Source organism: Cynocephalus volans, chromosome 3, assembly GCF_027409185.1.
Source record: "Cynocephalus volans isolate mCynVol1 chromosome 3, mCynVol1.pri, whole genome shotgun sequence".
Taxonomy (NCBI): Eukaryota; Metazoa; Chordata; class Mammalia; order Dermoptera; family Cynocephalidae; genus Cynocephalus; species Cynocephalus volans.
In genome coordinates this window covers 63,153,103-63,167,823 of record NC_084462.1, presented here as the reverse complement: position 1 = coordinate 63,167,823, position 14,721 = coordinate 63,153,103, and the positions used below count along the sequence as shown (strand labels likewise).

General features: G+C 35.2%; 1 protein-coding gene across 3 annotated transcripts in view; it reads right to left on the bottom strand.

The window, feature by feature from the left end:
• Positions 1-14,721, bottom strand: part of UBE2Q2 (ubiquitin conjugating enzyme E2 Q2) — a 52,746-nt gene that overhangs the window by 24,863 nt on the left and 13,162 nt on the right. For 2 of the 3 annotated variants that reach the window (XM_063089177.1, XM_063089178.1), the window contains 2 exons: positions 3,516-3,572; positions 701-838 (listed from right to left, as the gene is read on the bottom strand). In XM_063089177.1, coding sequence (XP_062945247.1) covers positions 701-838; positions 3,516-3,572 — 195 coding nt within the window. Of the gene's footprint in view, positions 1-700; positions 839-3,515; positions 3,573-11,820; positions 11,926-14,721 lie in introns of all 3 variants that reach the window. The other variant, XM_063089176.1, reaches the window with a different exon arrangement.

Below are 14,721 nucleotides of genomic sequence, written 5' to 3'. Positions count from 1 at the left end.
AACCTGTGCCCAGGACATAGTAACTGGGCCTCGGATTTCACGGGGCTGATAAATAGCTCTAATACAAAGCAGAAAGTAGGAAACATTCAGCCAGGCAGCTAAACTATCATTTGATGTTTCCCCACTGTGCCTGGGCATTTTATACATATACACCATCCTCATTTATTTTATTTTACACAGAAAGCATCCAAAAGGTATGTACTGTCTGTCTACACATTAGAGTTGAGGATACTGAAGCCATACAGGTATGTTTGTCACCAAACTCAGTGTTCATTTCACACTCCTATGCCACTTTACATAAAAGAGAAAAGAGAAAGTCAAAAGGGAGAAATTACTTTTAGTTTGGTCAGGGCAGGACAGACTAAGGTCAGCTTCATGGAAGAGAAAGAATTTGAATCGATTTGAATGTATAGATCTCACAGGAGGAGCATCAGCAGGAAAAACAGCATAAACAGGCTGGAAAAACAGCATACACGGGGATCAGCAGGTGGTTCCTCAATGTAAATAGCAGATGAACAGGGTAAAAAGTGGCTATCAATAGATGAGAGAGGTAACCTAGAGCAACAAAACATACGACTGCATTCACCACTAAGGCAGGGACGGAGGAGGAAGAGGACTGCAATTGGCATCTTAATGAATTGCCCAGTGTTAACTCTAACTACCTCAAAAGCCCAGATTCTAGATATTTACACACGCTTACATTTAAATGGTCTTGCCTTTGAGTCTTCCTAATTTTCTCTAATATTGCCAAATTTTCTTTTTCAATTCCTTCATCCTCTGACTTTTTCCCACTAATAGGCTCTTCTTTCATCTCATAGTGATCCAAGTCTTCTATATCCTATAAAAAGAAAAATATTAGTTTATTCATGCTATTTTTCTTCAGTTGTTTCTTATATGCCAAAGTTAAATTATTTGTAACTCAACAGGGAACAGGAAAGAATACATCTATTCTATGGGGAGGAGAAAAAACTTCCATATTCTATTAAAAAGGTTTCCTCCTTTCATATTCTATTTTTTTTAAAGCTAGGCTCTGAGTAAAGCAGATTTAATAGCTTTACAAAGTCATAACTATTACCAAATAAGCCATCTCTCTCTCCTTTTTTTTTTTTTTTTTTTTTTTGGCACCTAGCCAGTATGGGGATCCGAACCATTGACCTTGGTGTTATAACACCACACTCTAACCAACTGAGCTAACAGGCCAGCCTTAATAAGCTATTTTCTAAATCTTTTAAGAGGAACTTTTGAAACAGGTTAGCAGCAGGTATCAAGAACCTTAAGTGTTCACATTTTGTTCCAGAAACTTGACTTCTAGAATTCTAAGAAACTAGTCTAAAATGTGAACATAAATTTAGGCATAGAGATGCCTATTTCAATCATATAGCCACAAAAACAAACACAAATTATACATGTGCAGAAATAGCAAAACAGTTAATTCCACGGAATACTAGAAGGCCATTAAAATAGCAACATAATGAAATTATTTCTTTTGCATCAAAAACTTTCAAATAAAAAACAATATAAAATAGAATATACAGAATCTCAACTATATCAAAATAAATACAAAAAAAAGAAGCCTAGACCTATTCGAAAATGTATAGTTGTTACCTTTGGAGACATTTAGTGTTTTTCCCTATTTTTTTTTTCCTCCAATTCCAAACAGAAAAGATTTTCCATGTTTTCTGTAGTAAGCACCTATTGACTTTTATAATTACAAAAAGTTAGAAAAAGAATTTGAATAATATCCATAGACCAATATCTTTATTTATATCATTCTGCTCCCTCCTTTCTCATATCATCTGTGCTTACACATATACAAATCTATGCAGAATTTCTTTAATCCTAACTTTTTTTCAATTATTTTACTTATCTCTACTTCAATTGCCAAAGTCTCTAAAGGAACAGTTTATACTTACTACCTCCACTTTTTCAAGCAGACTAATTCATTGTGATTTCTAAACCAGGTTGATGAGCACCTTCTATCCAGACTCAATAGGTCTCTTTCTTGGAACGCCATCTCTTCAACCACTATTACAATCCACTCTTATTCAGACTCTGCCCATGACTCCATACTTCATGAAGCTCTCTTCTGGTGTACACCTTTCAGCCCTGATGTTCCCTCCTATGTTGTTTTCTTCAGGGTTCTCACAAACGCCTTTAGCCCATATCTCCTCCTCCTATACCTTCAACCTCAGCCATATTCCTATCCACAAAACTTCTCCTCTTAACTACTCACCAGCACATTCCAAACAGAATACATTATTATCTTTCTAAAATAATATTCTCAGCACACTATGCATAAGGTTTAATGTTTTCATGCAATTTATTCCACCCAAGTTAAACTGCATAAAAACATTAAAACAAACTCTCTACCCCAAAAAAGTTATTCTAATTAGACAATTTAAAAAATTATACTCTCAGACCCACCAAAACAAAACAAAACAAAAAAACCAAAAACCCCAAAAGCCTACTTCTTTAGTTCTGAGGGATTCTGAAAATACATTTTAGATTAAAAATTCCTAAACCAAGAAAATAAGGTAAAAGCTTGAATTAACTCTAAAATCCAAAACAACAAAAAAAATGTTTTAAAATCAAGACCGTGGAATTTATATACTTTCCATCCGGTCAATGCAGAGACAAAGATCTTTGTTTCAAAGTCTGAATTTAAATGCAAAGCTTCAGAGCCTGAAAACTCCTCAAATTATAACAGTGACTGACAAACAACTGGCCTAATCTAAGCACAGTGTCTTAAGAAATTGCTCTACTAAATTCACTATGGTTGGAATGTGTCCTTTCCAAAATCCAGGTATTGCCAATGTGATGTTATTAAGAGGTAGGGCCTTTAAGAGGTGATTAGGCCATGAGGACTCCTTCCTCATTAATGGGATTAAGGCTTCACATGGCATTCATACGGCATTTGCCTAGCTTGCTCTCTTGCCCTTCGGCCTTGTGCCACGTAAGGACACAACATGAAGGCCTTCAACGAAACCAAGGTGCCGGCACCTTGATCATGGACTTCCCAGCTTCCACAGCAGTGAGAAAATAAAATGTCTGTTCTTTATAAATTACCCAGTCTCAGGAATTCTATGATAGTAGCACAAAATGAACTAAGACAATATTCTTAGATAATTTTAACTAAAGTTTCATTGCTTCTAGTGAGTAGTTCCTGAAATGTTCTCATTCTCCTTTCAAACACAGAACTTTTAAGACAATTTCTCTCCCTAAAAATAACCAAACACAGTTTAAGTATCACTATTAAATGTAAATATAATTTTAGTACTAAATGTTAAGAGCTTATTTTCCAGGAAATCAAATCCAAGGAATTCATATAAAACAATTTGCTCCAAGGCATATCACAAATTAGAGGTCCAACTGGAGTTCAGAAATTATATTCCATTCCCAATACAATGTGCTTTCCATTATTCCACATTAACACTAACTTATAAAGAAAATTAGAGAATTAAAATGTCTAAAAATGAAGATATTTATAAAATGTTATTCTTTCAAAAAATACTTACTTCAGCCATCTCTTCCTCTTCCTCCTCTTCTGAAGTCACTTCTTCTGTTGTCCCATTCTGAAATAAAGAAAGAATTTGCCCGGTCTACACAGAACAAATATGCACATGCTGAGTACATTAGAAGACTGGTACCACAGCTTTAACGACAAACTATCAATCATCTGTCACTGCAGTTCCATTGACAGAGCTTATTAAAATTAAAACATTTATTTTTAAATCCATCTTTGATTTGACAAATAACATCAATCAACTTTTTAAAAGGAAACAATTTTGAACAATTAACTTAATAGATGCTTTAAGAACAAAGACAGTCAAATATAAGAAAAACAAAAAATTTTAAAAGTTATCTAAAATAAGAAAACATTTCACTTATATGGCTTTGTGTATAAGGTCAATGGCTTATTTTGTTTAAAATAAATATCTCAAAATATATCTACCTTTTTAACTTTGAAAAGCCTAACTTTTTACATAAATTCAACTGCCTTACATTTAAAAGGCCGGATGTATTATAAAGGAATAGATACTTCACAAAACTAAAAATTATAAAATGATCAACAGTTTTTAAAAAAACATGTTATTTACCATAGAATAGTCCTCTACAAGACACAATTTATAACTCATTCACAAATGAATCTGATAGGGTTTTAAGGGCCTTCACATCTAATTTTGGCGCAATTCAAAAAGACGACAAGTTTCCTGGGCCAGAGTGTAGTTCTCCAGGACACAGTATATAAATGCATCTTTAACCATAAAGGCAGACTTAGATTAGGACCCAGAATATCTAAAAGATCAAGAAACGAGGATCCAGAGATCAAATCAGATCAACAAAGATCTCGTAAGTATCCAAGCATCTGTTCCTAGATACTCTGATAGCATATATCTTAAGAAAATAAAACCATTATCTCAGAGGGTATAACTGTTCTGTATTAGTGAGCTAGAGCATTCCATGTGGGCACACATACCCGTGCAGAATAAACTTATATTTGTCTTAAATCTGCATCTCTTTAGACATTTATTACTCATCTCCTAGAAACCAAATTAGAAAAGAAAGCAATCAGCAGTTCCCAAAATGTTCTAATTTACCCCTTCTTCATTTCCATAAATTGTACATTCCAAACCAGACTATTTTTGGTATCTAAAGAATACACCTAGCCTAAAAGTCCCAAACATGACTTTGACATGACAGAGAGCACTTTTGAAATGCTAATTTCAAAGTCTTCCCCAGAGAATTTGTTTTTAAAAAGCTCTTTGAGGTAATTCTAACACGCAGCCAGGTATATGAATATCTACCTAGTCCCTGTCCTTCAATTTACAAATGAGAAATGAGCCACATCCCCCTTGAAAGGGGTAATTGAACCAAAACACAAAGTCAGTTAGAATTGTGAAATCCTAAGATAAGTTTCATTTCAAGATGTGGCCTGGCCTTCTTTCCAAGACCCCACTGAAATGTCAGAAGAACTGTGTATGAAAGAGTAGAACAACAGGGTACCTACCATCAGTGAACCAAAACTATAGAAACGTATTAGAAGACATAAAGCGGATGGAATCAGATTCCTGGTCTTGAGAAAGCCACAACCCATACGACAAGCAAACAGAAAGGACATTGTTGGGGGGGAGGAGGGGAGGTAGAAGAGAGGGAGGTTTTGGTGATGGGGAGCAATAATCAGCCACAATGTATATCGACAAAATAAAATTTAAAAAAAAAAAATTAATTAAATAAATAAATAAATAAAATAAATCTTTGGATTTTAAAAAGTGAAAAAAAAAGAAAGCCACAACCCATTCCCAATAATAGAGGACCACTGGAGAAGTTAATAAGATATTTTTTTCCAGAAGAATCATACATTCTTTGCTGTATTTGCTCCAACTACAATTGGTATGGATAATTCTCCTGTATAGGAAGCCTATACTGATGGCCTCTTACAACAGGTGTCAGAACCAGAAAGAAAAGATAGATATGTTTTTAACATAACTCAATGCAGCAGCAAAATCTCATAAAAGATTGTATCTTCCTTTTACTCGGGAGTTGTAAAGTCCACCTGCCACCACCTCCCCATCCTTATGCCACAGGAAGAACACATGTCTGCAAAACCAGGAAGAGGAGGCCACAGCAAAGAGGAGTGACAATTCTGAGGATACCTGTATCAATAATTGACACTGATCAATGGTATACCTCATCCATAAATGAGCAGATAACCAAGTATCACTAGATAGTTGAAGAAAACCAGCAATCTGAAAGAAAGACACCAAGTCAAACAAACAGAACAAGTGACCTAAATCATTACTAATGAAAGAAATAAAACAGAATTTAAAAATCTAGCTGGAATCTTTAGAATTGAGAAGATACTGCATCCACAAAATAAAAACAGATTATTATGCAAAAGACAAGACAGTTCTGAGAATCAAAAATAAGATCCCTCCCTTTACCCGCCAAAAAAACCCACTCAGTACAAGGGTCAGAGAGCACAATGGACTGAACAAAGCATTTACAATTAAGAAGACCAAACTGTGACATTATCTTAGAACATGGAGAAAAAGGAGATGGGGGAGAAAAAAGCAGAAGAGATGGAAATAAGAAAACAGTTAAGAAATGGAAGATATGGAGATCTAATAGTCATCCAGAGGATAGAAGAAAAGAAATAAAAAAGAATAACAGAGAAATGTTGCCAAGCTAAAGAAAGACTATAGATTATTAAATGGCTCTGAATGCCCCAAAGGAATACTAAAAAGTAAAACCCCATACTTCACAATTAAAGAGAAAACCATACCAACTCCCAGAAAGAAAAATATATACAGAAAGAAAGAAGCATCAGACTTTTCTTCCATAACATGTGTAAAGGACTGTGAAGAGACTCAATTATGAGCTTAGAATTCTATCTCTAGCTCCATCAGGAGAGGAGCCCTGTTTGTGTGTGTTCACCATTGGATCCTCCACACTAAGTACTATACTTTATACAGACTCAGATATCTGTTGAATTAATGATAAAAACCGACAGCAAGTATTCAAGGAACACTCTCCATATACATCCCCACAAAACCTTTTTAAGAAAAAACAAAAAAAGAACAATACCAACAAAAAACCCAAAGGCCATTATTCCAGGAAATACTTGGCAGGGAGAGGGGCTGGGGGAGACCATGTAATTAATATAAGAAATAGTAGTAAGGAAAAACAACAGTAACACCAATGGTTAAGTCTAAGCAATTACCGATTACGCAGCTGAGAGGTCACAGGCCATATTCTATGATCATAATGACAAGCAAAAAATAGCCCAAAAGCCACCTGAAAATGTTTTAAAAATTTTTTCTAGATAATTCTGGAATTAAAGAAGAAATTGATCCTCATGCCCCAGTATTTCAAATCCTAAGTACGTGCCGCAGAGACACACTTGCGCAGGGGACCACAAAATATGAACAAGAACAATCACAGGAGCACTGTTCCTAATAGCAAAAAACTGGGAACAGGCCAAATGCCTGTAAACAGTCAGATGGATAAATGTTATGATATATTCAAACAATGGAATAAATGCAGCAATGGAAAAGAACCACAGCTAAACACAATATGAATTTCACATGCAATGTTGACCCAAAGAAACACAAGAATACTTGCAGTATGACTCTTAATATGAAGCACAAAAACATAAAACACTATACTGTTTTGTTCAAGGATGCATACAACAGTGATAAAACTAGAGAAAAGTAAGGAAAGGATTAACTTACAGGAGGATGATGATCTGGAAGGAGCCTGAAGAAGGTTTCTGTAGCGCTAAAAATGTTCTATTTCTTCACCTGAGTGGCAGCTAGGTAGTAGTTCCCAGATATTCACTGTAACTATGTGTTACACTAACTAAGCTAATGTTTTACATATTTTCAATACATATTTCACAATAAGAAGTTTTAAGGGTAATGTGAACAAAAGATGGAATAAAACTACTTAGAAAATATAAACTGTTTAGAAAATACAATAAATTTTAAAACTTGTGCAATAAAGTCAAACAACACTCAAAGAAAATATTTGCCCTTACGTGTTTGTTTAAAAAGCAATTTAAATCACACTGATCCATTAAACTAGAAAAAGCAAAAAGGGAAAATAATTTAGACAAGCAAAAAAAATGAAAAAACACTAGATTTAGAAAATAAAACTAAGGGCTAATTCTTTCAAAAGACCAAAATAATAAAACAGAGAAGCCTCTGACAAGGAATCAAGATAAAGAAAACAACTTTAGAAAAAGAAGGGGATATATAACTATATATAAAGATGATGCAAAAAGTAAACACTTTGCACATCTTTACAACAGCTTCAAAAGTATAAATGATCATTTTTTTTAGAATCAGAAATTACTAAAACTGACTGAAATGGAAAAAATCAGAACAGACCAATACACTGAAGAGAAGATAGTCAGAGACTCATTCCCCCAAAATGGATCAGGCTCAGATGTTTACCTAAACCAGAGTTTCCTCAACCTCAGCAATACTGAAATATTGGGCCAGATAATTCTTTGTTGTGGGGGGTTCTCCTGTGCATTGTAGGATGTTTAGTAACATCTGCTCTACCCACAAAATGCCAATAGCATCCCTCCACCACGGCCAGCTGTGACAAACAAAAACGTGTCCAGATATTTCCAAATGTGCTATGGGAGGCAAAAATTGCCTCTGGTTGAAAATCACTGGTTTAAACTGTCCTAGATCACAGAAAAAAGATTAAAAGCTTCCCAAGTCATAGCCCTGCACAGCTCTGATACCAAAATGAAACAAGAACCTAAAATGAAACAAACAAAACTATACATATTACGATCTCAAAGTAAAAGTAAAAATCCAAAAATAAAATATTACCATATCCATTCTAAATGTTTATTATGTGGATGGCAAGGATGATTCAAAATTAGGAAATTTCATCATGTAATTCACAAATTATGTTACATCCCCACTTAGAATTGTATGCACAATCATGAAAAATGAGGTAGATCTATATGTACGAGGGTACTTCAAAAAGTTCATGGAAAGATTCATTCACATTATCTATTAATTCTATTTTTCCATAACTTTTTGAAATGCCCCCATATTATACCCATGATATACTGTTAAGTGAAAAACACAAGTTGCAGACATCCCATGGAAGGAAAATTGAACATAGAGAAGATGGGAGAAATATATGTTCTCTTTCCTGAGGCTCCACTAGAATTATAGTGAAGAATAAACACTGTATAAATACACAATCACAAAAGAAGGAATGCGGCTACCAGCAGAAAAGAGAATTCACCTACACTGGAAGATGACAGTAAATGGAAGAATGGTAATTAATGGAGCAAAACAAAGTAAAGGCACAGACTAGAGGGATACCAATAATAAGGAAGCTAATATGTCCCACAGCACCCTGGAGAGGATCTAGACTCAGATGTCAAGTAAACAGGCAAGCAGGAATGATAGCTAGGACTGAAAACAGACAGATTGACCAAAAGCTTATATACAGAACACACTGTCCTGAAACACACTGCTCTCCCCTATCTCCTTAAGCAGAATCCGGGTATACATATCTACCTCATGCAAGAGATCACAAGATTTCATCTCTAGAGAAACTGAGTAGTTCAAGCCATCATTTATTATTGTACCAGGAAATAGAGGAGTGGGGGATAGGGGTTGGGCATCAGCATAAATTCCCCCTAAAAGACATCAGTTGTCAAGTCTTGGCCACAAAGAACTCCCAATCAGTCTTTCAGTACCTTTCTCAAATTAAATGAACAAAAGACAAGGCGAATAAAAAAATATATATGGATGAGCAACAAATAGATATTTGAGGAAAGTCTTTAAAAAGAAAAACAAGACCAAGATAAATTAAGAAAAAAATTTATTAAAGAGAAAATAGAGATGCTAGGGAATGAGAGGACAAGAGTACCAAAATAATTCTTTAGAGACACTTAGAGATGAATATATTACCTCTATAAAACAGAAATAGGATGCTATGAATAAGGAATAATCAGAGAACAAGGAAAAGTTTTTAGAACTTATGTTTACCTTTGGAGATGGCCTTCAGTGAACCATACCTCCTGGCATTCATGCCCTTGTCTGGTCCTGTCCCAAAGTGAATCTGGGTTGGTCCTGTGACTCATTTTAACCAAAAGAATGTGGGAGAAATGACACTGGACCTGCTCTACGTCTAAGTCTTAAGAATGCCTGGCAGCTTCCATTTCTGTGCTCTTGGGAGCCAAAAATAAGAATTTCTGACCATCCTCCTGAAGAAAGAAGCCAGATGAAGAGGCCTTAGAAGATGAGATGCCATGTAGAGAGTAAGGTCATGTGAAGAAACACCAAGGCACCAAACATGTGACTGAAAAAGCCATCTTCGACATTTCAGTGCAGGAGGGCATCCAGATGACACCAGTCCCAGCCACCATCTAACTGCATAGTGAGAGTCCCCACAGGAGACAAGCCAAAAAAATTTTTTTAAAAACTGTCTGGCTAAGCCTAGTTAATTCATACAATAGTGAGAGATATAAGCTTTGGCGTAATTTGTTTTGGTTATTTATTGCTGCTTAACCAAACTTAAAATTAAGACTGTCCAAATAAAATTTCCAAAAGTTGAAAGAAAAATATTCTAAAGTTTAAAGTTAAAAGAAAAAGAGAGAGAATAGAGATAATATAAGGGGTCTTCAAAAAGCTCACAGAAAGATTCATACTATCTTTTAATTCCATTTTCCACAAGCTTTTTGAAGTATCCTCATAAAAGAGATAAAAAGACTCAAGCCAAGAAGTCTAAAATCCAACCAGTAGGCATTCAAAATGAATAAAATGGAAAGGAGAAAGTTAACACCAAAAAAAATAATAATAAAGGAGAATCAAGATTCCAAATTCAAAAAAGGCGTATCCATACTGAATACCTAGCACAACAAATGAAAAAAGACCCACAACTACGTATGTCATTGTGATATTTCAGAACACCAAGGAAAAAAACTCCTAAATGCTTCCAGATAGAAAGTCGTACATAAATAAGACTCAGAATGGCATCAGGCTTCAACACCACCATTGCTTAGCAGACAACAGCACAGTCTCTTCTGAGGTAAAATTACCTTCAACCTAGAATTACATATTACATAAACTATCAAACACATGTGAGAACAAAATATAATAGCAGTTAACATTTATTGAAGATTTACATTTATTGAGGATTTACTATGCACCAGGCACTGTTCTAAATGATTTACATGTGCCAACTCATTTAATCATCACAGCTCCCCCAAAATATAGATACTACTAACATTTCCCCCATTTTGTAAATGGGAAATTGATGCACAGAGTGATAAGGTAATTAACCTAAGGGCATACAGCTAATAAGTAGCAGAACCAAGATTCATACCCATGGCCATCTGGCTCCAAAACCCTAACTCTAGAGTGTATTTTTCTGGAAGCTAGAACTGAGAAAATATACTACTCCTTCATGCCTTCTTAGGGTTTTACTTGAGAATGTACTCAAGCAAATGAGAAAGCATAAGCCAAGAAAGATGACAAGAGATCCAGGAAACAATAGATCTACTTGAGGAGAGCAGACAGAAAAAAATCTCAAGATGATAGCTATACCAACCCAAAGAACTACTCAACAAGACTGGGATAGAAGAGCCAAGGGCTCCAGAAGTGAGGGAGATCCCACAGAAAGAGATAGGACATATTTTTTAAATTAAAAATTATTATAAGGAAGACACTGAAAAACAAAAAACTGTACAAGAAAGGAAATATCATAATAGAAAATTTGGCTCTACAATACAGAGTCCAAATGATAATGATTATTAATATGACTAAATATATTGTTTTAAGAAGGAGAGGTGGGTGGGTAAGTGGGTGGTATAAAAGCTAAATCATCATTTACTTTAGTAGTAAGTCAATAATGATGCCTAAATAGGTAAATCCAGAAATTCAGAGAAGTTATGGTAGTGAGCTAGTGGAGATTTCTATTGCTTGGAGGAGATAACGTTTGGGTTAGTCCTTAATAAGCACAGATGGACTTGGGGAGATGACACTCCAGATGAAGGTAATTGAATAAGCAAAGGCTAACAAAGAAGCAAGGAACACTTATGGAAACCAGGAATATTAACAACAAAAAGGGAGGGGGACAATTGTTTCCCTGTCATAGTAAAAACCAGCAGCTCCAAAGAATGAAAAGGTTATTTTTCGTACCTAAAACGAAAAACAATTCAATAGAAACCAAAACCAACTTCTAAATAAGTTGCATAATAATAAAAAGAAAAATCATCCTAGTTTTACTTTTGCTCAAGACAATTTATTTTAGCTCTTGAACACTAGAGAATTTTTACTTTACCTGACCCGTGGGTAGTGGTTGATCTAGCATCTCAACATCCAGGTGCTTAGGAAGGTTATATAATCTGCAGAGTTCACATATCAACCACTTCAACTGCTGACGAAGCTACAAAACACATTTCGGTAAATAAGCATTATGTTAAAGAGCCCTTAGAAGACATGAATAATGCTACAACTACTGTAATCAATCCGGTAGGAAATGAAAAAGTTTACTGCTGCTCAACTGCAGCCTACAGATAAAACAACAGTGTTTAAAATATTTTTAGCATCTGCTAGTATAAGAAAGTTAATATGGCTTGGGCACAATCTATAGAATTGACACCTAGCAGAATCACATCAACAAAAAGACAGAGGAAGGGAGTTCTAGACACTGTCCAATTTCTAGTTGCTAGCTATCTTCTTTTCTTAGAATCTTACAATTTTATACAAGAGAACATTAATGCATTAATGAGGCTACAAAAAAAAAGGGGCAGTATTGTTGCACATGGATTATAAAATTATATAAGCAGCCATATTCATTTAAAAGTACAGAGACAAATGTGATCCAGTAGACAAAGCCTTGGAATCTACATGACCTTGAGTTTGAGACTCCCTATCTGCAAAAAAAAAAAAAAAAAAAAAAAAAAAAGAAGAAGAAATTAATTTAATTTACCAGAATGGTAAAGATTAAATAAAACTTTTGTGAAAATACTTGGTGCTTAGTAGTCTCAAGTGTCTGTCTCAAAAAAATAAATTCACTAGGAAAACTGCAGAGACTAACTACTCCTTAAATTTCCATTTTTAAATCTAGATTATTTTGTAAGCATATTTACTTTAAGTAATCAAGGTAAATTATGTGCACAAACATGTTTTTCATTGTTTAAAATTTTTTTCAACATTTAAATTTAGCAGTCATGGTTTAAGAAGAATGATCAATACTTGGTAGACTCAAATCAGAGCTAACCAACAACTTACTTCACTTGGTCAGGAAGAGTTTCCTGGGTGTCTCTGACCAAGAAAAGAAATGAAGAGAAAGAAGCAGGTTTATGAAGGACTGAGAAAGCAGACATAGTATTAGAATGGGTAAACAAAGCAAAGAACAAGCCTTTCCAAAGTAGGCAAAGGAGCAAGTGGAAACGAGGAAGGCTGAACAGTATATTAGGATCAAACAAAAATCCTCATGCTTTAAAGGAAGCAAAGTCCCACTGTGGATTTGTTACACATCCAATAAACTGTTTTATGCTAAGTACATAAAGAAGGTGAGGCAGGGTGATGTGGACACTCCAAACCCTGGCACAGAAGAAAGGACAGGAGTGCTGTGGAGAGGCAGCAGTGCCGTGGAGTCACACCAAGCAACAAGAAAACCAGGGTCATACATCTTCCAGGAATTTCCAATTATAGTGGGGAAAAAAGTGTTTGCAGGATAGGGAAAGGAACTAAGATAATGGGGAAGGATTTAAGAAATACGTAGAAGGTAGAGGGAAATCTTAGAAACTTACAAGATAGGTTGGGTGCTCAGGGAACAGTGGTATAAAAAGAACTCTAAGATAGTTTCCAGGTTCAGCCACAGGTGACTAGTTTGGTTATTTCATTTCGTCCCACTCACAATCACAAAGAATTATTGAGGGAAAACATGATGGGGGTTGTGGAGTGCTAGGAGGCAGATGAGTGTAAATTTAGATGTAATCATTTTGAACACCCATGGCACATCCAAGTGAGATTACCCTGGATATACATATGATATATAAACATGTATAGGTTTGAAACTCAAGATAATTTTTAGCTAGAGACAGAGATTTAGGAATCCCTGGAACATAGGAAATGACTTAAGTAATAGGAATAGAAGAAATTACTCAGAGAAAGCAAAGAATGAGAAGAGAAGAAAGAGGCAGACCAAGAAGAGCTCAGAGGAGACTCAGGGTAATAAGAGATAAAAACAGGACACAGTGGTCTGATGGAAGTCCCCATTATATTCTCAGTTCCCAAAGGACGGGGACACGACTTGTCTTTTATACCCATCACTTATCAAAGAGCCTGACATAGAAGCCAATCGATTTTTTTTTTTTTTTTTTTTTTTTTTTTTTGTGACCAGTAAGGGGATCGCAACCCTCGGCTTGGTGTTGCCTGCACCGCACTCAGCCAGTGAACGCACTGGCCATCCCTACATAGGATCCAAACCCACGGCCGTGGCGCTCCCAGGGTCACTGTGCTCCCAGCGCCTCACTCTCCTGAGTGAGCCACGGGGTTGGCCCGCCAATCGATTTTTTAAAAAATATTTTTTTATTCTACTATTAACAGTTTCCTATATTCACTTAGGGAAAAAAGTACATAAAAACCAGCATAGATACAGATTTTTTACAACATTATATACAAAAGGGGCCAGATCATACACAATATTTCATGCCTTGTTTTTTCATGTAGTGTATCTCAGAACTTTGTACATGCACTTATGGAAAGACTGGCTGCATTCTTTCTAACTACAATGAATGATCCTATTATAAAACTATATATCATCATTTTTATTTAACCAACTCTTATTTGTGGATATTAAGTAATAAATGTTTGATGAATGGAGGAATATTTCAACAAGGGAATAATAAACAGTATCAAAATACTGCAGAGGGGTCAATTTTGTGACTAAAAAAGGGGTCACTGGATTTGGCAACTAGGAGATAAATTTTAGCAAACAATGAGGGCAGAATCCAGATTATAATGAGTTAAGTGAATTAAAGATGAAGAAATATAGCTTATTCTCTCAGGAAACTAAGCTCCAAGAATCTGGCGGAGGCTGTAAGATAGAGTGGAAGGTGAGTTTTTCTCCTCTATGTAAATATACTTTTTTCCTCATGTAAATATATAAATACATTTATAAAAAATAAAACTAGGCCCAATTTTAGATCCTATTTAACTTTATGAGCATTTT